The sequence below is a fragment of the Desmodus rotundus genome, chromosome X (genome assembly GCF_022682495.2).
Source record: "Desmodus rotundus isolate HL8 chromosome X, HLdesRot8A.1, whole genome shotgun sequence".
Classification (NCBI taxonomy): Eukaryota; Metazoa; Chordata; class Mammalia; order Chiroptera; family Phyllostomidae; genus Desmodus; species Desmodus rotundus.
The window spans coordinates 70,008,298-70,029,716 of NC_071400.1; the positions used below are offsets into that span (position 1 = coordinate 70,008,298).

General features: G+C 40.3%; 1 protein-coding gene across 1 annotated transcript in view; it reads left to right on the forward strand.

The window, feature by feature from the left end:
• Positions 1 to 20,227, forward strand: part of EFHC2 (EF-hand domain containing 2) — a 328,021-nt gene extending 307,794 nt beyond the window's left edge. The window contains exon 16 of the mRNA XM_053917521.1: positions 20,168 to 20,227. Coding sequence (XP_053773496.1) covers positions 20,168 to 20,182 — 15 coding nt within the window. The 3' untranslated portion in view covers positions 20,183 to 20,227. The remainder of the gene's footprint in view (positions 1 to 20,167) is intronic.
• Positions 20,228 to 21,419: the final 1,192 nt, after the last annotated feature.

The window sequence follows — 21,419 nt, forward strand, 5'->3', positions numbered from 1 at the left end:
TTTTTACAGCCAGAAGTTTTGAGGCTTTAGTTCCCCATGCTGGAACCTTGGGATACATGGTGTATCTCGCTCCCCAGTTGTTCCTCCCAGTTTATCCACATGCAAATATGGGACCACTCGATCCACCAGCCACTGCCTTGTGTTGAGTCCTCCTCAGCCTGGTTGCCCATCTCTGCCTCTTCTACCAGTCTGGATGAATGTTTGTTCTGTAACTCCTTGGTTGTTGGACTTCCATACAGTTCAGTTTTCTGGAAGTTCTTGTTGTTTTTTCATTTTTAAATTGGTTGTTGTCCTTCTTTTGGTTGTGCAAGGCAGCAAAGCATATCAGCCTTTGCCTCCACTTTGGTCGTAAGTCTCCATATATGGAACCTAATGAACAAACTGAAGTGACAAGGAAAATGGGGACAGAATCATAGATAGAGAGCAGGATGACAAGTAAGGGGGGTGAGGAAGTACAGGTATTGTGCCAAAAGGAAAAGAACTCACGGATATGGACAACAGTGGTGACTGCTGGAGGGGGTATAAGGGGACTAAATGATAGTGGGGAAAAATACAATAAAGATTAAATTAAGAAAAGAATCTTGTCACATTAAGATAAAACCAGGTCAATTTTCTTGGGAGATTCATTCCTATTCAGGAATGTTGTAGCACGTATCGCATTTTTATATTTCAGGTATGAAAATGAGACCATCACCCTTAGCAATCACAATATCCACTTTGGAAGAACCAATGTTTACTTGTTACAGAGCTGCCAATATAGGATAAGGAAGCTTTGAAAGTGAGTATGAAACTGGGGCTGAGAGTGTATAATGCTCAAGTTTATTCAGAAGAGAAAGTGAAACTTCACATATGTTAACCCAGGTTTGACTCTGGGAATCCCTGTAGAGTAGCATACATTCTATCACTCATACAGGATGATCGGGAGAAGAAAATTCTTGACTGATTTCTACCAAACCCCTTCCCCTCTCATACCATGAGGCAGTCAGGGACGTCTTGTATAGTACAAGCCAGAATATAGATTTACTTTGCTCAATGGGGGAATTATACCACCCTGTAGTATAGAGTAGATTTTTGCATGAGCTATTCTGCATTAATCCAGAAGCCAACATTTTCAGACTATTCTTGGAGTTTCTCTACTGAAATCCTATTAGGGGCAGGCTTGGTTTTTGGCCAGAACTGTATTTTGCAATGCTTCTCACAGCACTTGGCACATAGCAGGTATGTAAACAATCATAGCTGAATGAAGGAATAAATGAAGAAAATAATGAATGAGCATGCAAGAGTGAAGAGAGCATAAGTGTGTTAAAACCACAAAGATTAAAGTAATTTCCATAGGGATGCTATTATTCATCACCAATAGCTCTCTCTTACCAGGAGCAGGAAAAAAAAATCAGTTTAGGCCTAGTGTTCATATTGGGCAGCACTGCAGCCACACTAACCATGAAAGGAAGAAACCAGTGTCTTCAGAATAAAAGGAGCATTTCCCAGCCTAGTGGAGTCTCAGCTTTAAATATCCACCTCTTCCACATCTTCACAATCTTAGCTGATTTATTCTCTTTTGGTTTTATGATCTGAGGCTTCTCACATTGATATTACTCATTTTAGCTATATAGATAGCAGGGTTGAACTACTGGAGCTCAGAAGTGACTGACAGCCATGTAGACCTGGCTGCACTCAGAGGGGTCACCTGCTTTCTCACTCTCTTGGGTAAATTTATAACTTTGAACATTCTAATTTGTACCTCACTTCTCTCCCCACCTCCAGTGACCCTACCACCTCCAAACCTGGCGGTTGGGTAAATTAAATTGCCTACTAATTGAGCATGCTGCTTCTGCTGCTCAGTAATGAGTCAGAGATTTGGCTGTGTCTGTTCTTCTGGCTTACCCCTCTCTTAAATATTCAGAGTGACAAACTTTTTCTTTGGCCTGGGGTCACAAAGAGAAAAAAAAACCTCTAAACTTTTTTTCCAACTAAAGACTTCAGTGAACTATTTTCCATCATCCTCAGCAAGAAACAATACTTTATGTCATGAATAAGTTAATGAGGAAAATATGAATGCTCCCCTGAGATTTTGGGAGACATGCTGGGCATTTTGATCCTCTGAGGACGAGTTACTCTCTGAGTCTTTTGGACTCACTGAGCAATCTCATATTTAGTCTTGTCCCAAGGTTGTTGGGATTACCCTGTCTGTCTAAACAACCTGCTATGCATTTACCTTGAACGTGGACACCCCTCCCTATTGGACTATCCTTAGAATTCCCTGAGGAGCTGTTAAGTGGGTGAATGGCCCATAGTAAATGTAGTCAAGTGCCAATAACCAAGTACTTCAATATGGCCCTTTCATATTTTATTTCATCTCTGGGTCAAAAATGTGCTTACCTAAAGAAGGGCATTTTGCTAGGCATTCAGCTGGTTCCCTACCATCTGGCCTCAACATGCCTTGGCAATTTTACTTTCCACAACCCCATCCCAGCCCTAAGCAAACAGTACTATCACCATGGCCTGAACTATCTTGTTGTCTAACATGTTCTTGCCTTCAACCAATCTAAACACTTTTCCTTAGAGATAGTTGGTGGGGACAACAGGATAAAAATTTCATGTTATTTCACACTAATATTCTTGAAATATTTATTCAACATTTTTAGCATGTGTGATGAAGGGAAAAGCTAGTTTTTTATTAATAAAAATAATATAAAGGAACAGATTCACTTTCTAATTCTCTTCCAAGGGTTGAAAAGAGTCAATGTTTTGAAAAAAGTCAACAAAATCTTTACATCTATAAAATAGTTTCTGGTTACTCTTAGGTTTTTTTTTTCTAATTTAATTTTTTTTTGTTATTCAATTACAATTGTGTGCCTTTTCTCCCCATCCCTCCACCCCACCCCAGCTGAATCCCCCTCCCTACCCCACCTCCACCACCCCCCTTCATTTTGTCCATGTGTCCTTTATAGTAGTTCCTGTAATCCCCTCTCCTCACTGTCCCCTACCCACTCCCCCCTGACCATTGTTAGATTGTTCTTAACTTCAATGTCTCTGGTTATATTTTGTTTCCTTTTTTCTTCTATTTATTATGTTCCAGTTAAAGGTGAGATCATATGGTATTTGTCCCTCACTGTCTGGCTTATTTCACTTAGCATAATACTCTCCAGTTCCATCCATGCTGTTGCAAAGGGTATAAGCTCCTTCTTTCTCTCTGCTGCATAGAATTCCATTGTGTAAATATACCATAGTTTTTGGATCCACTCCTTTGCTGATGGGCACTTAGCTTTGGTCCAGTACTTGGCAATTGTAAATTGTGCTGCTATGAACATTGGGGTGCACAGGTTCTTTTGGATTGGTGTTTCAGGGTTCTTAGGGTATAATCCCAGCAGCGGAATTGCTGGGTCAAAGGGCAGTTCCATTTTGAGTTTTCTGAGGAAATTCCATACTATTTTCCACAGTGGCCTCACCAGTCTGCATTCCCACCAACAGTGCACTAGGGTTGCTTTTCTCCGCATCCTCTCCAACATTTGTTTGTGGATTTTTTTATGTTGGCCACTCTGACAGGTGTGAGATGGTACCTCATTGTGGTTTTCATTTGCATCTCTCTGATGGCTAGTGATGCTGAGCATCTTTTCGTATGTCTCTGGGCCCTCTGTATGTCTTCCTTGGAGAAGTGTCTGTTCAAGTCCTTTGCCCATTTTTTAATTGGGCTTTTTGTCTTACTGGAGTGGAGTCATGTGAGTTCTTTATATACTTTGGAGATGAGGCCCTTGTCTGAGGTATCATTGGCAAATATGTTTTCCCATACTGTTGGATGTCTTTTCATTTTAATGCTGTTTTCTTTAGCCATGCAGAAGCTTTTCATTTTGATGAGGTCCCATTTGTTTATTCTTTCCTTTATGTCCCTTGCTTTAAGGGACATGTCTGTGAGGATGTTGCTGCGTGGAATGTTTGAGATTTTCATGCCAATGTTTTCCTCTAGGACTTTTATGGTGTTACGACTTATATTTAAGTCTTTTATTCATCTTGAGTTTATTTTTTGTGTATGGTGTAAGTTGGTGATCGAGTTTCATTTTTTTGCACGTAGCTGTCCAGATCTCCCAACACCATCTGTTGAAGAGGCTGTTTTTGCTCCATTTTATGCTCCTGCCTCCTTTGTCAAATATTAATTAACCATAAAGTCTTGAGTTTATTTCTGGGCTCTCTGTTCTGTTCCATTGGTCTATGTGCCTGTACTTATGCCAGTACCAGGCTGTTTTGATTACCGTGGCCTTGTAATACAGTTTGATATCAGGTATTGTGATCCCTCCTTCTTTGCTCTTCTTTCTCAAAATTTCTGCAGGTATTTGGGGTCGTTTATGGTTCCATATAAATTTATGAAATGTTTGTTCTATATCTGTGAAATATGTCATGGGTACTCTAATAAGGATTGCATTGAATCTATAAATTGCTTTGGGTAGTATGGCCATTTTGATGGTGTTAATTCTTCGAATCCATGAGCATGGTTCATGCTTCCATTTGTTTGTGTCTTCCTTAATTTCTTTCTTCAGTGTTGTGTAGTTTTCTGAGTACAGGTCTTTTACCTCCTTGGTTAGGTTTACTCCTAGGTACTTTATTTTTCTTGTTGCTATATGAAATGTTATTTTTTTCCTGATTTCTGTTTCTGCAGTTCTGTTGTTGGTATACAAGAATGACTTTGATTTCTGAGCATTGAGTTTGTTTTTTTTAAATATATTTATTGATTATGCTATTACAGTTGTCCCATTTCCCCCCCTGACTCCACTCCATACTGCCCACCCCCTCCCTCCCATATTCCCCCCCTATAGTTCATGTCCATGGGTCATACTTATAAGTTCTTTGTCTTCTACATTTCCTACACTATTCTTAACCTCCCCCTGCCTATTTTCCACCTATCATTTATGCTACTTATTCTCTGTACCTTTCCCCCTCTCTCTCCCTCCTACTCCCCTGTTGATAACCCTCCATGTGAGCTCCATTTGTGTGCTTCTGTTCCTATTCTAGTTGTTTCCTTAGTTTGCTTTTGTTTTTGTTTTGGGTGTAGTTGTTAATAACTGTGAGTTTCCTGTCATTCTTACTGTTCATATTTTTTATCTTCTTTTTCTTAGATATGTCCCTTTAAAATTTCATATAATAAGGGCTTGGTGATGATGAACTCCTTTAACTTGACCTTATCTGAGAAACACTTTATCTCCCTTTCCATTCTAAATGATAGCTTTGCTGGATAGAGTCATCTTGGATGTAGGCCCTTGCCTTTCATGACTTGGAATACTTCTTGCCAGTCCCTTCTTGCTTGTAAGGTCTCTTTGGAGAAATCAGCTGACAGTCTTATGGGAAGTCCTTTGTAGGTAACTGTGTCCTTTTCTCTTGCTGCTTCTAAGATTCCCTCCTTCTCTTTAATCTTGGTTAATGTAGTTATGATGTGCCTTGGTGTGTTCCTCCTTGGGTCCAGCTTCTATGGGACTCTCTGAGCTTCCTGGACTTCCTGGAAGTCTATATCCTTTGCCAGACTGGGGAAGTTCTCCTTCATTATTTGTTCAAATAAGTTTTCAATTTTTTATTCTTTCTCTTCTCCTTCTGGCACCCCTATAATTCGGATGTTGGAACGTTTCAAGATGTCCTGGAGGTTCCTAAGCCTCTCCTCATTTTTCCGAATTCTTGTTTCTTCATTATTTTCTGGTTGGATGTTTCTTTCTTCCTTCTGGTCCACTCCATTGATTTGAGTCCCAGAATGCTTCGCCTCACTATTGGTTCCCTGTACATTTTCCTTTGTCTCTCTTAGCATAGCCTTCATTTTTTAATGTAGTTTTCGACCAAATTCAACCAATTCTGTGATCTTCTTGATTACCAGTGTTTTGAACTGTGCATCTGATAGGTTGGCTATCTGTTTGCTTCTTAGTTGAATATTTCTGGAGTTTTAAAGTATTCTGTCATTTGGGTCATTTTTTTCGTCTTGGTACCTCTGTTACTTCAAGGGGCAGAGAGTTAGGTGTTCACCGGGACGGGGTAACGCTGGTCGCTGAGCTGTGACACTGTACGTGGGGGAGGGGCTGAGAGGGAGAAATTGCGCCCACTCCACCCTCCGCCGGATATAAGTCACTCCCTCCACTACCCACAATCAAATTGGGCCCCTCTGGTGCTGGTTTCCGAGTGGGTGGGCGTGTGCACGCAGTAGACCCCTGTGGGTCTCCCCAACGACCCCTCCCATGAGGCTGGAAGTTTCTCTTGCTGCCGCCTCAACCCCCATGGGTGTTTTTCCTCAGAGGTCTGAGGCTTTACTTCCCCGTGCTAGAGCCCTGGGCTACGTGGTCTGCTTAGCTCCCCACTGTTCGTCCTAGTTTATCTTTGCGCGAATGTGGGGCCGCGGGGTCTGCTACCTGCCACACTGCCTGCCCCCGTTCTCTGCCACTCTGAGTCCGGCCCTCTCGGCCTATCTGTGCGCGAATGTAGGGCCGCAGGTTCTGCTAGTGGTCGGACATCCTGCCCCGTTCATCCCACAATCCGCCAGTCTCGGCCCGGCACGGGAACACGAGTCATCTCCGCCCCGGCTGCTGTCTCCACCCCTCCTACCAGTGTGGATGATTGTTTATTTTTTATTTCCCTGGTGTCGGACCTCCTGGCCATTCGATTTTCTGTCAATTCTGGTTGTGCGAGGAGGCGCAGTGTGTCTACGGGCACCGCCATCTTGGTTCTCTTGAGTATTGACTTTGTATCCAGCTGTTTTGCCAAATTTTTTATTAGGTCAAGTAGTTTTTTGGTGGAGTCTATAGTATTTTCCATGTACACTATCATGTCATCTGCAAACAGTGACAGTCTCATTTGCTCCTTTCCAATTTGGATTCTTTTTTATTGCTTTTTCTTGTCTGATTGCTGTGGCTAGGACTTCCAATACTATGTTGAATAGGAGTAGTGAGAGAGGGCATCCTTGTCTTGTTCCTGATCTTAGTGGGAAAGCTCTAAGTTTTTGTCCAGTGAGTATGATGTTGGCTGTAGGTCTCTCACATATGGCATTATGATGTTGAGGAATGCTCCCTTTATTCCCACTTTGCTGAGTGTTTTTATCATAAATGGGTGCTGTATCTTATCAAATGCTTTTTCTGCATCTATTGATATGATCATGTGATTTTTGTCTTTGCTGTTGTTTATGTGGTGTATTATGTTTATTGATTTGCGAATATTGTACCATCCTTGCATCCCTGGGATGAATCCCACTTGGTCATGGTGTATGATCTTTTTAATGTATTGCTGGATGCGGTTTGCCAATATTTTGTTGAGAATTTTAGCATCTAGGTTCATCAGCGATATTGGCCTGGAGTTTTCTTTCTTTGTTGTGTCTTTATCTGGTTTTGGGATGAGGATGATGCTGGCTTCATAAAAAGAGTTTGGGAGTATTCCATCAGTTTCGATTTTTTCGAATAGTCTGTGAAGGATAGGGGTTAGCTATTCCTTAAATGCTTTGTAGAATTCTCCTGTGAAACCATGTGGTCCAGGGCTTTTGTGTGTTGGGAGTTTTTTGATGACTGCTTCAATTTCGTCTGCTGTTATTGGTCTGTTCAGGTTTTCTGCTTCTTCTTCATTCAGTTTTGGAAGATTATATTTTTCTAGAAATGTGTCCATTTCACCTAGGTTTTCAAATTTCTTGGCATACAGTTCTTTCGTAGTAATTTCTTACAATCCTTTGTATTTCTGTGGTATCAGTTGTAATCTCTTCTCTTTCATTTCTAATTGTTTTTATTTGGATACTCCCTCTTTTTTTCTTGATGAGCCTACTTAAAGGCTTGTCGATTTTGTTTATATTTTCAAAGAACCAGCTCCTGGATTCATTGATCCTTAGAATTGTGCTTTTAGTCTCTATGTCATTTAACTCTGCTCTGATCTTGGTTATTTCCTTCTTTCTGCATGCTCTGGGCTATATTTGTTGTTGTTCCTCCAGTTCTTGTAGGCATAGGGTTAGGTTATTTGTTTGAACTGTTTCTATCATTTTAAGGTAGGCCTGTATTGTTATGAACTTCCCTCTCAGGACTGCCTTTGCTGTGTCACATAGGTTTTGGGTTGTTGTGAGTTCGTTTTCATTTGTTTCCAGGAAGTTTTTGATTTCTTCCCTAATCTCGTTCTTGACCCATTCATTATTTAATAGCATGCTATTCAGTCTCCATGATTTTGAGTGTTTTGGGTTTTTTCCTTTGGGGTTGGTTTCTAGTTTCAGTCCCTTGCGGTCAGAGAAAATGCTTGACATGATTTCAATTTTCTTGAATTTGTTGAGGCTTGCTTTGTGTCCTATTATGTGGTCTATCTTTGAAAAAGTTCCATGTACACTTGAAAAGAATGTGCATTTTGCTTCTTTGGGATGAAAAGGTGTATATATATCATTTAAGTCCATTTCATCTAGGGTATTGTTAAGTGACACAATATCCTTCTTGATATTTTGTTGGGAGGCTTGTCCATTTTTGACAGTGGGGTGTTAAAGTCCCCTACTATAATTGTGTTGCTGTGAAAATCTTTCTTGAAGTCCTCTAAGATTTTCTTTATGTATTTGGGTGCTCCTATGTTGGGTGCATATATATTTACAATGTTGATGTCTTCTTGGTGGATTCTTCCTTTGAGTTTTATGAAGTGACCTTCTGGGTCTCTCTTTATGGCCCTTCTTTTGAAGTCTATTTTGTCAGATATGTGTATTGCTACCGTGGCTTTTGTTTTCCTGTCTGTTTGCTTGGAAAATTTGTTTCCAGCCCTTCACTTTCAGTCTGTGAAGGTCTTTTGTCCTGAGATGGGTCTCTTGTAGGCAGCATATGTGTGGGTCATGTTTTCTTATCCATTCAGCTATTCTATGTCTTTTGATTGGAGCATTTAATCCACTTACATTTAAGGTTATTATTGACAGGTAGTTATTCATTGTCGTTTTTCGTACCTGTGTTCCTTTCTCTCTCTCTCTATTCCTTCCTTTCCTTAAAGCAGTCCCTTTAGCATCTCTTGCAGAAGTTGTTTGGTGGAGCTGTATTCTTTTAGACTTCTTTTGTCTGGGAAACTCTTTATTTTGCCTTCTATCTTGATTGAGAGCCTTGCTGGGTAAAGTAGTCTTGGTTGCAGGCCTCTGGTTCTCATTACTTGGAATATTTTTTGCCATTCTCTTCCAGCTTGGAGCGTTTCCATTTAGAAGTCAGTTGCTAACCTTATTGGGGCTCCCTTGTATGTTACTTCCTGTTTCTCCCTTGCTGCCTTTAAGATCCTCTCTTTGTCTTGGAATTTTGCCATTTTAACTATGATGTGTCTTGCAGTGGGCGTCTTTGGGTTCCTCTTGCTTGGGATTCTCTGTGTTTCCTGGATTTGGGTGACTTTTTCTCTCCTCAGATTAGGGAAATTTTCCATCATTACTTTTTCAAACCAGTTTTCTATCCCTTACTCTTCCTCTTCTCCTTCTGGTATTCCTATTATATGGATATTGTTACGTTTTATGTTGTCCTCCATTTCCCTTAATCCCTCTTCATTCTTTCTGAGCCTCTTTTCGTTTTCTTGCTCTTTCTGGGTGTTTTTTTCTACTTTGTCCTCCAGCTTGCTGATCCGATCCTCTGCTTCATAAAGCTTGCTTTTCATTCCTTCTACTGTGTTCTTCAATTCAGAAATTGTATTTTTCATTTCCTCTTGGCCCTTGTTGATAGTTTCTATTTCCTTTTTCATGTTGATATAGTTTGCAGTGAGTTCATTGTCGTTTCCCTGTAGTTTCTGGTAGTTGTCTGTGAGCTCAGTGAGCTTCCTGTTAACAATTACTTTGAAATCAGTATCTGATAGTTGACTTGCCTCTTTTTCAGTTAGCATTTTTCTGAGGCTTCCTCCTTTCCTTTCACTTCGGGATTGTTTCTTTGTCTTCCCATTGTTTGTGGGACTCTTCTTGTTAGCCTCTGCTTCTTAAATTGATCTATTCTGACTCCCTGGGTTTATGGTATGAACTTCTATGGTAGAATGCCAATTGGATTCAGTGGTGCTGTCTCCTTAATCTCCTGGGCTCACTGGTCTTGTGTTGACATTTTTGGGTCTAACGCGGTCTAACTCTGGTCTTTTCAGCATCCAGGTTTTATTGTGTCACCTGTGGGAAAAAGAGAAAGGGGGAAAAAAGGAGAAGGGAAGGAGGGGAAAAGGGAATAGAAAAGGAAAGGAAGGAAGGAAGAAGGAATAAATTAAGATTGGAGGCAAGATAAGAAGGAATTTTAACAAAAATTTAAACAAAAGAATAATTAAAAGAAGGCAGGAAGATGGAATAAAAAAGGTAAAGGATGGAAGGAAGAAGGAAGAAAAAAAGAAAGAAGGACCGAAAGGAAGAAGGAATTCAGGGGGAAAGGAGGAGAAAAAGAAAAAAGTGTTCTGCTGGTTTAAACCAGTCAGGTTATTTCTGCTGGTTTTCCAGTGTTTGAAACGGGAGGTGGTGGTTGGAAGGATTGGTTTCACTTTTCTCCCTTCATGAGCCACACTCTTCGCTGTTGTTCAGCCTGCAGTCCAGTTCCTCAGGGTCCTTCTGCTCCCCACTAGGCCTTTAGTTCACCAGTTGTGCTGTCCTTGAGTTGCACCAATTAGGGGCAACTCACACTCCACCTTCTTGCTCTTTGCTGTCTTAGATGCTAGGGGCTCTCGGTGCTGCTATGGGGTAGTTCAGCCCCCTACTGTGTCGAGTCTTTCCTGGGAATGCAGTCTCCCCTAGCCCTGCAGCTCCCCTCTGCTGGGCGTTCTGCCTTCCTCCTGGAGAGCCAGTAGGCCCTGCAGGGTTCTGTGTGCAGGGGCTAGGTGGGAGTTGTTCAGAACCTGTGCTTTTAGGTGTGGTCGCTGGCAGGCAGCGAGGCTGTTGATCAGCCGATCTGCCACTTTGGGCCTGGTTGCGTGGCCGGCTGGTCCTCTGCTTTGGGCCTGTGCATGGGGCAGCTAGCCTCTGCCCCTGGTGCACACCCACCCGAGGTTTCAGGTGTGGGTGCCCAGACGGGGTTTCAGTTGTGGTCGCCTAGTCCGCTAATCTGAGTGCACACAACTGGGCTTCAGCTGAGAGCTGGGGCTTCTTATCCCACGTTCACAGTCCAGTGGCTGAGGGGGGAGTGGCGCCAGAGGCCGCGGCTGCTGCTGAGGAGAGTTCTCCAACTAGTGGCTGAGTGCCTCTATTTTCTTTTTCTTTTTGAGAAATTCTTCCTATTCAAGCCCCCATGGTCCAAACAAGCATCTGGCTGCTCACACAGCCCAGCCTGGCTCTCTCCCAAGAATCCTGCAGCAGACCCTGCACCCGGGCTGGGGCTTCAGCTGCCCTGGTCCCGGTGCAGGTCCCAGGGACCTTATTGTCTTTAAGCACTCTTCTTACCGTCAGATCTTTCAATGTCCTCTATCTTTGGTCTCTGATCTTCATATATGCTGGAATACCATTGGCTGTTCGCTCTGCTCCTCAGATCAGCCAGGTTTTCTTTTATAATTTCCAAAGTCACATATCTTTCTTAGAAGCTCATTATGAGATTTTAAATGCATGTTATTAAGTCTATAATCCTTTCCTGGCAGATAATCCCCACTGAGTATCATTCACGTTCAGAAATTCATTTGATTGTAAGTAATCTTAAGTGGGCAGTAAGGCCTATGGAGGTTGTACTTGAATGTTTGTGTCACAAAATATTCAATGGAAACAGATCAGCAAAGATCTATTTATTGAATAGATAAATATGTATGGATATGGATCTTAGATATCTATGATATCTAAAGCACAATAGGACCTTATCTTCTTAGGTAAAGGCAGAAGTGATTTTACATTTCACCAATTTAACAAAGATTTGCATGAACAAACCTGAGTTAAGGGGCATGATATTTATGACTTGCTCTAGGATTCATCTGGGCTCCTCACTTTATAAGTGAGCATCCTTGGTGGTACTTTAGCTGTGTTAGATGCACATTGTTCCAGATCTAGATACTTCCTGTGTTAAGAATATTTCACCACTTACCCCTTCATTATCTCTCTCACCTTTACATTTCTTCCCAAGACTCCAGTATGTTCTGCAACTAGAACTTTGCTACTCAAAGTGTGGGCCACAGACTAGCTGCATTAGTATCATCTAAGAGCTTGTTAGAAATGCAGAATCTCAGACCTTACTCCAGAACTCCTGAATTAGGTATAATTTATATGCACATTAAAGTTTATGAAGCTCTGAACTAGAACATACTGATATTCTTTCTGGTAGCTTCCCATGTGTGACTTACGGATTATAAAGGGCAGTCATCATGTTTGTTTTCTAATTCTTTTCTTTCCCTACAGCACTTAGCTAGACAAAGAGAAGGTACTAGAGACAATTTTGTTGTAAAATTTGTCCATTTTTAGTTGAATCCAGCCCTGAGTAAGAGAGGAAATATTACTTTCATAGTTCTTACTCTAGTTCAATCTTCAGAAGTTTAAGTTTCACTGTTTTTCCAGGAAGTAAAAGAGCTACTTTTCCTTCAAGGACTATGCAATTTCTATGATTTTGTAATTGAGCTTCAAGGGCTGTTTTTAATTTGACCTCAAGCACAATTCACAAAGATAATTTTGATAATACTAGTTTCCCTTTGGGCAAAAATACTCCCATTGGAAATTCTGAAAGTGTCCTATTGAGTAAGTGCTTCTTAATTTACTGCAAAAAGTATATTTAGAAAAGCAAATAATCTGTGACAGAACATAGAACTGTTTACTATTATGAAAGCCAATGAAGAATAAAAGTAACCTGAGTACTCCAATATTTTTTTAATAAAGAAGCCAACAACTCAACTTCCTTAGTTGATCTATTTGCAGCACATATCAAATATAATCATACAAGGAGTCTAATCTGCTATTCACCTCCAGAAATCTAGGCTGTCAATGCAAGACTTCAGTTCTAGTTGTATGATGGCCTCATTGCCTCCTGGGATACTTGGATTAAGGATCAAGAAATGAAGGTGGCGTAAATATCTCTTTGGATTGTATGTAGGGTTAGGAGTTATTGGGAACTCATTCTGAACAGGGGCAGAGCTAAAAGGTATGTGGCTTTCAGATATTTATTAGTTATTACTCAAATCTTCTCTGGGCATGTCCCCCCAAAACTTGCTTCTAGCTTCTTGATAAACTAAGGTATGAGGGTGTATATATAAAGGTGACTCCTGAATACATAAAGAATTGTGGTTAAACCACCCTGGCTGGCTGAAAGCTCTGATTATTTGAGAGAAAAATACTTCCTTCCTTTAGTAGTGAAACAAAAGTGTGACTTGCCCCTAGAGTGGTCATGAACACAGGTGAAAAGGTGAAGTGGAGCTTTGGAGGAAAGATGAGGGCAGCCAATGAAAAGGTCTATGAGTCATTTATGGAAGAGTGTGTTGTCTCAGGCATAGGTCCCTAATGATGCTGAGTGGACTTATCACTAACTTCTTAAGCCCCAGTCACCCTAAGGTTTCATTGCCCAGACTGATAAGGGATGATGAAATAAGCACAATGAACATCCATTCATTCATGAGAATGAACATCCATTTATTCATGAAAGCAAGCACGCATTCATCAGTGAAAACAAACATTCTTTCATGAGAGACTTACTGTGTGCCAGGCCTTGTGGTAGGTGTTGGGGATAGAGAAAGTAATAAGATATCATTTTTCCCTTTGAAAAGTTCCTGGTCTAGTGGGGAGCCCAAGAAATAGATATCTAGATGTTGATATGGTAAATGTTGATGTGGAGACATATCCAAGAGGTAATGGATTGGGATTTAAATCTAGAAGTAAGATTTAATATATTGGGGCATCATTAGAGAAGGTGTTCTGATTATTGGCCTTGATACTTCACCCTTCCCTATAGCTTTGAATTTTGCCATGTGTCTTTGCAGTTCTTTCCACAGAGTGTATTTCCTCACACTTTGATTTTAGACTTGGCTATCTGACATACTTTATCAATGGGATGTTTGCAAATATGACTCAAGCAGGGCCTTGAAATGTGCCTGTATGATTGGGTTTGCACTCTTATAATTCAGATACCACCATGAGGAGGACACATTTTGACTAGCCAGTGGTCCCAGGAAGAGGGTGAGACATATTTGGAGGTCCTTTGAGCCAGCTGGACCTGCAGCTTGAAGTGGAGCTTAACTCTTCAGCTGACTTCCAGCCCAGAAGAAGGAGTAAAGAAAAGAGGAAGAGTTAGGCATGTACAATTATTAAATATTCATTCTGTGTAAAGCACTGTCTCAGGGACCTAAACATGAGAACAATGAAAGGAATAAGATACTAGATTATACTGTGACTGATTAATAAAAGTGTTAGCTATAGCTACCATTACTGAATGCTTCCTGTGGGCCAGGCCCTGTGTTGAAAATTTAACATTTTCTCATTTAGTCCTTACAACAACTGTTCAGTAAGTACTATTATCATCCTTATTTTACAGAAGAGGGATCTAAAGCTCAGAAAATGTTGTAATTTGCCTGGGGTCACAAAGAACATCAGTGGCAGAAAAGGGATTTAAACCCGACTGACTTGAAAGCTTCAACTCAGTTACTTGGGTACAGAGGTGTGACGAAGAAGGCCTAAGTTGGGACTTTGCTCAGGCCTGAATGTATCTGTTGGACCCTGCCAGTTTTATCCTTCACCCCTCTGTGGACTGGGCCCCACTAAGTCCTGGAATCAATGGAGGCTTGGCTTGATGAAGAGTCTCCTCACCAATAGTTTGAAGTAGTCTATATAGCCTCTTGTTTTATTAGTAGACATTCCAAGGGGAATCATTATGTGCCAGGCACTATGTTAAGCACTGGACATGAATTAGTGAAACTAATGTAATCATATCTGTTAACAACTACCCTTCGAGATGGAGACAACTATTATTATACCCATTAGTGCTCTAGTTTTGTGAGCTGAGGAATCCCAATCATCTTGTTCATTCTACACATTGTTACTGAGCTCCTAATGTATGCCTGGCTCTGCCCCCAGCACAAGGGAGTATGTAAATAAAATAGATGGGGTCTCTGTCCTCATTAAGCTTACAGTTTAGAATAGTTTCTACTAATCCCCTTCCCCAAGAGCCTAGTCCAATTCTTCAGGTTTGTCGGTGTCTGTTCAAATAGATTCACTAACACTGCTGCTTGGGAATTTCATCACCTCCCTGCCCCACGTTTGGCCAGACTTGTAGAAAAAGGCACATTTGCTGGCCCTAGATGGTGCCGCCCTCCTACACCAGCCCTTCTTGGCTTTAGTCTTCTCCATAACTAAGAGTTCCCAGCATGCCCTGGGGTTGGGCTCTCTGTAGAGAGGGCAGAAACGCAGATCACTCTGCCATCCTTCCTTTGAAGGCAGTGATCCTGGGTGAGCCACTTCGGTAATTGGCCACTTTGCACATGTGGGAGGAGGTGATGTTTATCCCACTTTGTGTTAACCCATACTGGCTATACAAATGTAAGCAAAGTTGATTTCTACTCCCAAGCATCCAGCAAAGGAAATCATTAGCAATTAGCCTCTACCAAAATGCCAGTTCAGAGCACCAAATAATGTACATGAAAGTATTATCAGAAAAATAATAATTTACTTGATGTGCTCTCTAGACCAAATTCCCTTGAAGTAGCTGAATTGTGAGGCGTTTGTGATGGTGTCCTTTTTGGAAATGGTAGCCTGCTTTTGATTCATAAGCCTTCCCAGGACATTTACTAAAGTCTGGGCTCTCTCAGAGTTCTTCCAAAGCAGGACTCCTGATCACATTAACAGAAAAATGTGGCCCAAGCCACAGACTGCTGAATCTAGCTGTTTTCATGTGGAATAATTTAATATTCAAATAATTAAAGAGCAACTCTTCGTCCTGCTCTCCACCCTTCCCTCCCTGGTTCATGTTGCTTCTAGAGACAGGCCATGAATCTTGTGATTGTCAGGCAGAGAGGCTGACTTGATTGCCAACACAGTTAAGCCAGGCAGCAGAGGAGAAAGTACAATACGGCTCACTGGGTCATAATACCTTATAAATCAAATAGATTTTTCCCATATTCAAATGGCCATGTCACATTCTGGTTTCCAGTTAGATTTATGAGTGTTTTCTGTACATGAGATACACACCACAATGGACTAATTGGCACTAAAAACAAAGAAATAGAGAGCACTAAGGACTCAAAATATAAGGAGCCTGTTGACCCCAGTCAGGCTTTCTTCCCTGAAGAATTAGTTATTTTGATTCCCATTTGGGGAAAGCTCAGGTCACTAATAGCTTCTCAGTGTCCTGATGGAATCAAGAGAGAGAAAGCACCCCAGTTGTTGAAGCTATCTTTCATGTGATTTTTTTCTTGGAAAAAGATCTTGGCTGGCTCAATATAAATTATCCTGGCTCTCACTGGATGGCCTGGGCCAATGAGGAGAACAGAGTTGCTAAGAAGAAAAAATGACCTTTAAGCATGAGTTGAGAAAGCCCTGGCATAGAGATCCTGTGGGCTAGTCTGGGTCTTTCTTACTTCAGGGACAGTCCAATTCCTACTTTACACGAGTGCTGTAGGGAGCACCTGGGATAACACACTGAGCTTCCTGCCAGGCTGAGTCAGTACTAATTCTTGTCCTACTTAGAGTTCCAAGGATTTTGTGAAGCCAAAAAGATGTAAAAATGCTTTGAGAGGGGAAAAAGTATAACAGTAATTTGGAGAAAATGGATGCTTTTCTCTTTGAGTTTGGTGAATATAAATTAAACACAATCACCACAAAGTTGGAGAACTTCTTTAAAACAAGGAGGAAAAGGAAGAGGTTTAGATACATTTAGTGACATAGCATTTGTTCAGGCTTTTATAATCCTGGATGTCTTCTCCTACGTGTTGCACTGAATGCATTTTGCTGTGTTCTTTTGGCATCGATAAAAAATAGATAATAAATATGGGAAGCCTAGTTTACCCCAAGCTGGGAAGCAGTTAATGCATTGCGGTATTGTGACAAATTCTGGACTTATGACAAAGCCAATACCATTCACGTGACTATACATTTTTCTAAAGGCTTTTGTAGAATGGGATATTCTAATTCAACCAACTTACTACTCCAGATTTACCACTCAGAGGTCAGTCTGGTAACTACCAGTGCAAAATTTTCACAGAGAGTAAGTTTGACACCCTTTGGGTAGTCTCTTAGGGTGTGCTTTGTAACACATGATAAAATATGACCTAAACAATAAAGGTTACTCAAAGGCAGGGCATTGAAACCCTGAGATAAAGTATATACTCTTTCCCTCTCTTCTTTCCCTAGCTTACAAACATAACATTTTATTAACTTAAAATAATGTTAAAACAAACCTCAGGCAGCCTTGAAGTATGTTAAAACAACAAAAAGTCCTGTACCTTGAAGGTATGTGCCAAGGAAGAAGGGACAGTACCACCCACCTGGCCTTGGGTGTGAGTCATAGGGAGAGGGCACAATTGCCTGTCTCTACTATTTTTAGTACCAGAAGACAGAATTATCTTCTTCTGATCCCTTCTCACACACCCTGAATCACCCTAGCATGAGGGGTCCCAGGTCATTATCCTCAGTGCCCTAAAGTTGTCTTTGTTCAGGCTTCTCTTATGATTAGAAAAAGCTTTCCTAAAATCTGAAAGTTCTTCCATTGGAGAACTTCTTTATGGGCGATTTATATGCCAGAAAGAGACTCATGTGAGCACCAATACCCTTATCAAAATAAATCATCTAAAACATTTCCTTGTTGTTTGCATGTGAGGGGAATACACAACAGGAAAAAAAATCAGGATAAGCCCATCTGTTTTCCTCAATCTCTAACTTCTGCATGGCTGCTGATAGGACAAGGTGTAACTGGTTTGAAATTTTTACAAAGCCCACATGACCTCAATGGGTTGAACATTTTCCAGAAACATACAATAGAAAGAATGATATGTTTGTTTGGAAGATTAACAGCTTTGTTTATGCAGTGTTTCTGTGAGAAAGGAGTATGTTTTCTCCTCTGCATCACTGTAAATTATGTACAGTAACCATCATGTAACAGAAAATAAAGTAGTTGGGTGCATATTTTTTCTTGCTACATAATCTAAAAAATGCAAAAAACTCAAATGTAAGGATGTTGTATAGAAAGGGTCTCACCCCTCATCTCAGCCCCATAATAGATCAGAAGAATTAGAGTGGGTTTTGAGGGGGGATCTTATTTCTTTATGAAAAAGACAATTTTTCTATAATCCTGCCTCATGGGACAGTCATTTATGCTAGGAACTGTCTCTTATCTTATCCCTAACTTTTACTAAATTTGTTTCACAATAACCAATGCTAGACATAAGCTCCATGACTACCTCACTCACCATTATTAAGCAGCAGCGCCTGGACTCAGTGAAATATATGCTGAATAAAAGAACAGTGATAGAATGACATCAAATGATCATTCTTTTAATTTATAGTCTTTACTTTTGAAAATGTATTTTGAAATACCTCTTGAGTTGAGTTACTGGAATCCATCTCTCCTCTCCTCATACCCATATCCTCCACCTTTGCTCAGATCTTGAATGATCTGGCCCAGATCACAGCAGCCTCCTCCCCACTGGACCTTCTTTCCTCTTCTCACCTTGTCTCAATCCTTCATGCCATCCACAAAAGGAACTTTCTAAAAGCAAATGTAACCTAACTTCCCTACTCAAAATGCTTTCATGTTTTTCTGTTACATGTGTACTTGGTTAGGCCAGCTCAGTTTTTTCAAACATTTTGTATTTGAGAGCCTAGTCCAGGTCATCATTGGCTTAATTCTTTCCTATGTATCAGGCTACTTTGTCCATTTAGTTTCCTTACCCTTAAGGCATCCAAGTGTATGGTCTCTAACTAAAGAATAAATTCTCATAGTACAATACTTATAATTTTCCCATTATAGCAGTCTGTACTGTTTGTAAGTCCATATAAATTTGTATGATTTTTTAATGCCTATTTTGTCCAGTGAACTGTAATTTCCTGAAGGACAGAGACCACATTTTCCAGTTACTAACTTAGTGTTTGACACATAAGGAGACTATATGGTAACAGAAAAAATACAATAAAGATAAAAAAAATTGCTGAATGAATAAAAATTCACATAATGATAGCCAACGTATTGATTGTTTAGTGTACATCTACTCAGTATAAAATATTTTACACATATTGTCTCCTATAATATTACAACAATTCTGTAAGCAAGTGCTATATCACTTCCCTCTGACAGAGAAGAAGGCTGAGGAAGGTAATTTGTATAAGGTTATATATACAGTTGCCAACTAAGAAACCCAGATCTTCTGATTCTGAAGACCTTTCTCTTAACCATTATGTCATGCTACTCCAGACAAAAGAATTGATACAATAATGAATTATCTACATTTTTCCCTGGGAAATAAAGAGGATTTTTTTAGTACTGATTAAAAATAAAGGAATTTTACAGAATCCTTTAAGGAGCTGTGTATATACTCTCAAACAACAGAATGAAGACTCTTATTACAACCCAGGTCTGTGCTCATTAAGCCCCAGAAATGTTTGGTTGCCTTGCTGATGCATATGACCCATGTTTTCTTTTACTAGACTGGAATGTTTCTATCAGTCAAGTTGTGCCCATAACTTTTCATTGGTTGGTATTTATTCTCTGAAACATCAGAAATGAGTTTTAACTGGGGAAGCAGGATTTAAATAGTTTCAGGAGAGTTAATTTTTCCTTACTCCTCCCACTAGAAAATAACTTTCCTTCAACTGTTTTCCCATGTCCAAGATCAGGATTTCCTGCCCTTGGTGGAGTAAACTCAGTGTCAAATGCTGCTTGTTCTCTTCAGCTGGCTCTGGCTAACCTGTCAGTCCCTCAGTGGGCAGCTTCTAGAAAACATGGCCCTCTCTGGATCCACCACACTTCTTATAATGAATGCAGGTTGGGTATTCAGACAGGGGACCACACACTCTTGGCTTTTCTTCTTGGCTCATCCACTGCATCCCTGAGTCATCCTGGACAAGTTATTTAAACATTCTGCTTCTTATTTTCTCCACTATCATAAAATGATAACCATCATAGTTATTTGAGAGAAAAGACTTTTGTGTCTGAGATGAAAGGAACCATTGTAAGTGCAAAACCACATAAAGGCTCAGGACTTCAGTGAATTGCCTTGGTCAAAATATCCCCAAGAAAATAGAACATGGGTTGACCTATATACCATTATTTTTTGAATTCAAGAAACAAAACTGTCACTGAGACTAATAAAAATAATCTCTCCTGCTTAGGTGCCCTGCTTTTAATAGACAATGAGGGAAGAGGGAAAGACTTGCAAATGACCAAATGGCCATTTCCATCATCATGAGTGGATACTCCTAAAAGGTAACCAGAGGATTCATTGGTATCAATAAAAAGTGGTGTTGTGTAGCCACTATGGAAAACAATATAGTTCCTCGAATAATTAAAAATAGAATTACCATATAATCCAGCAATCTCACATCTTGGTATATATCCAAAAGAATTGAAATCAGGGTCTGGAAGAGGTATTTGTATACCCATGTTTATAGCAGCATTATTCACAGCATTATTGAAAATAGCCAAAAGTTGGAAGCAACCCACATGCCCATCAAGAGATGAATGGATAAACAAAATGTGGTATATATATAAAATGGAATATTATTCAGCCTTAAAAAAGAACTAAATTCTGACATATCCTGTCTCATGGATATGAGGAAACTTGAGGACATTATGCCAAATGAAATAAGCCAGACACAAAAGGACAAATACTGTATGATTCCACTTAAATGAAGTACCTGCTCATACTCATAGAATGATGTTTTTCAGGGGCTGCAGGGAGAGAAGAATAGAAAGTTGTTGTTTAATGGGTCAAGAGTTTCAGTTTTAGAAGATAAAAAGAGTTGTGGAGATGGATAATGATGATGATGGTTGCATAAAAATGTGAATGTATTTAATTCCACTGAACTGTACAATTAAAATTTATTAAGACAGATTTTATGTTATGTGCATTTTATTAACATTTTTAAATGTTTTTATGTTAAAAATTAAAAAAAAAGAAAAGAAAAAATAAATGGAAAGTGGTGGTGTTGGAGATCTTTTGGGTTTCCTCAGGCCACAGTATGTCCACTACAGCCCAAAGCATTGTTTTCCTATGGCCTTAGAGCTTTGTACCGAGAATTAAAGGCAGGTCCTACCAACTCCATGGAATATCTATATGGGCCATAGAATGTGCTTTAATAAGAAAGGCACTTAGCATAATGCTCTCCAGTTCCATCCATACTGTTGCAAAATTAAGCCATGCGGTGAAAGACAAATACCATATGATCTCACCTTTAACAGGAACCTAATCAACAAAACGAATAAGCAAGCAAAATATAACCAAAGACATTGTAATTGAGAATAGGCTGACAGTGACCAGAGGGGAGAGGGGAGGGGATTGTAGGGGGAAAGGGTGAAGGGTTTGCAGGAACAACTATAAAGGACACATAGACAATAACAAGGGAGGGTGGAAACAGGGGAGGG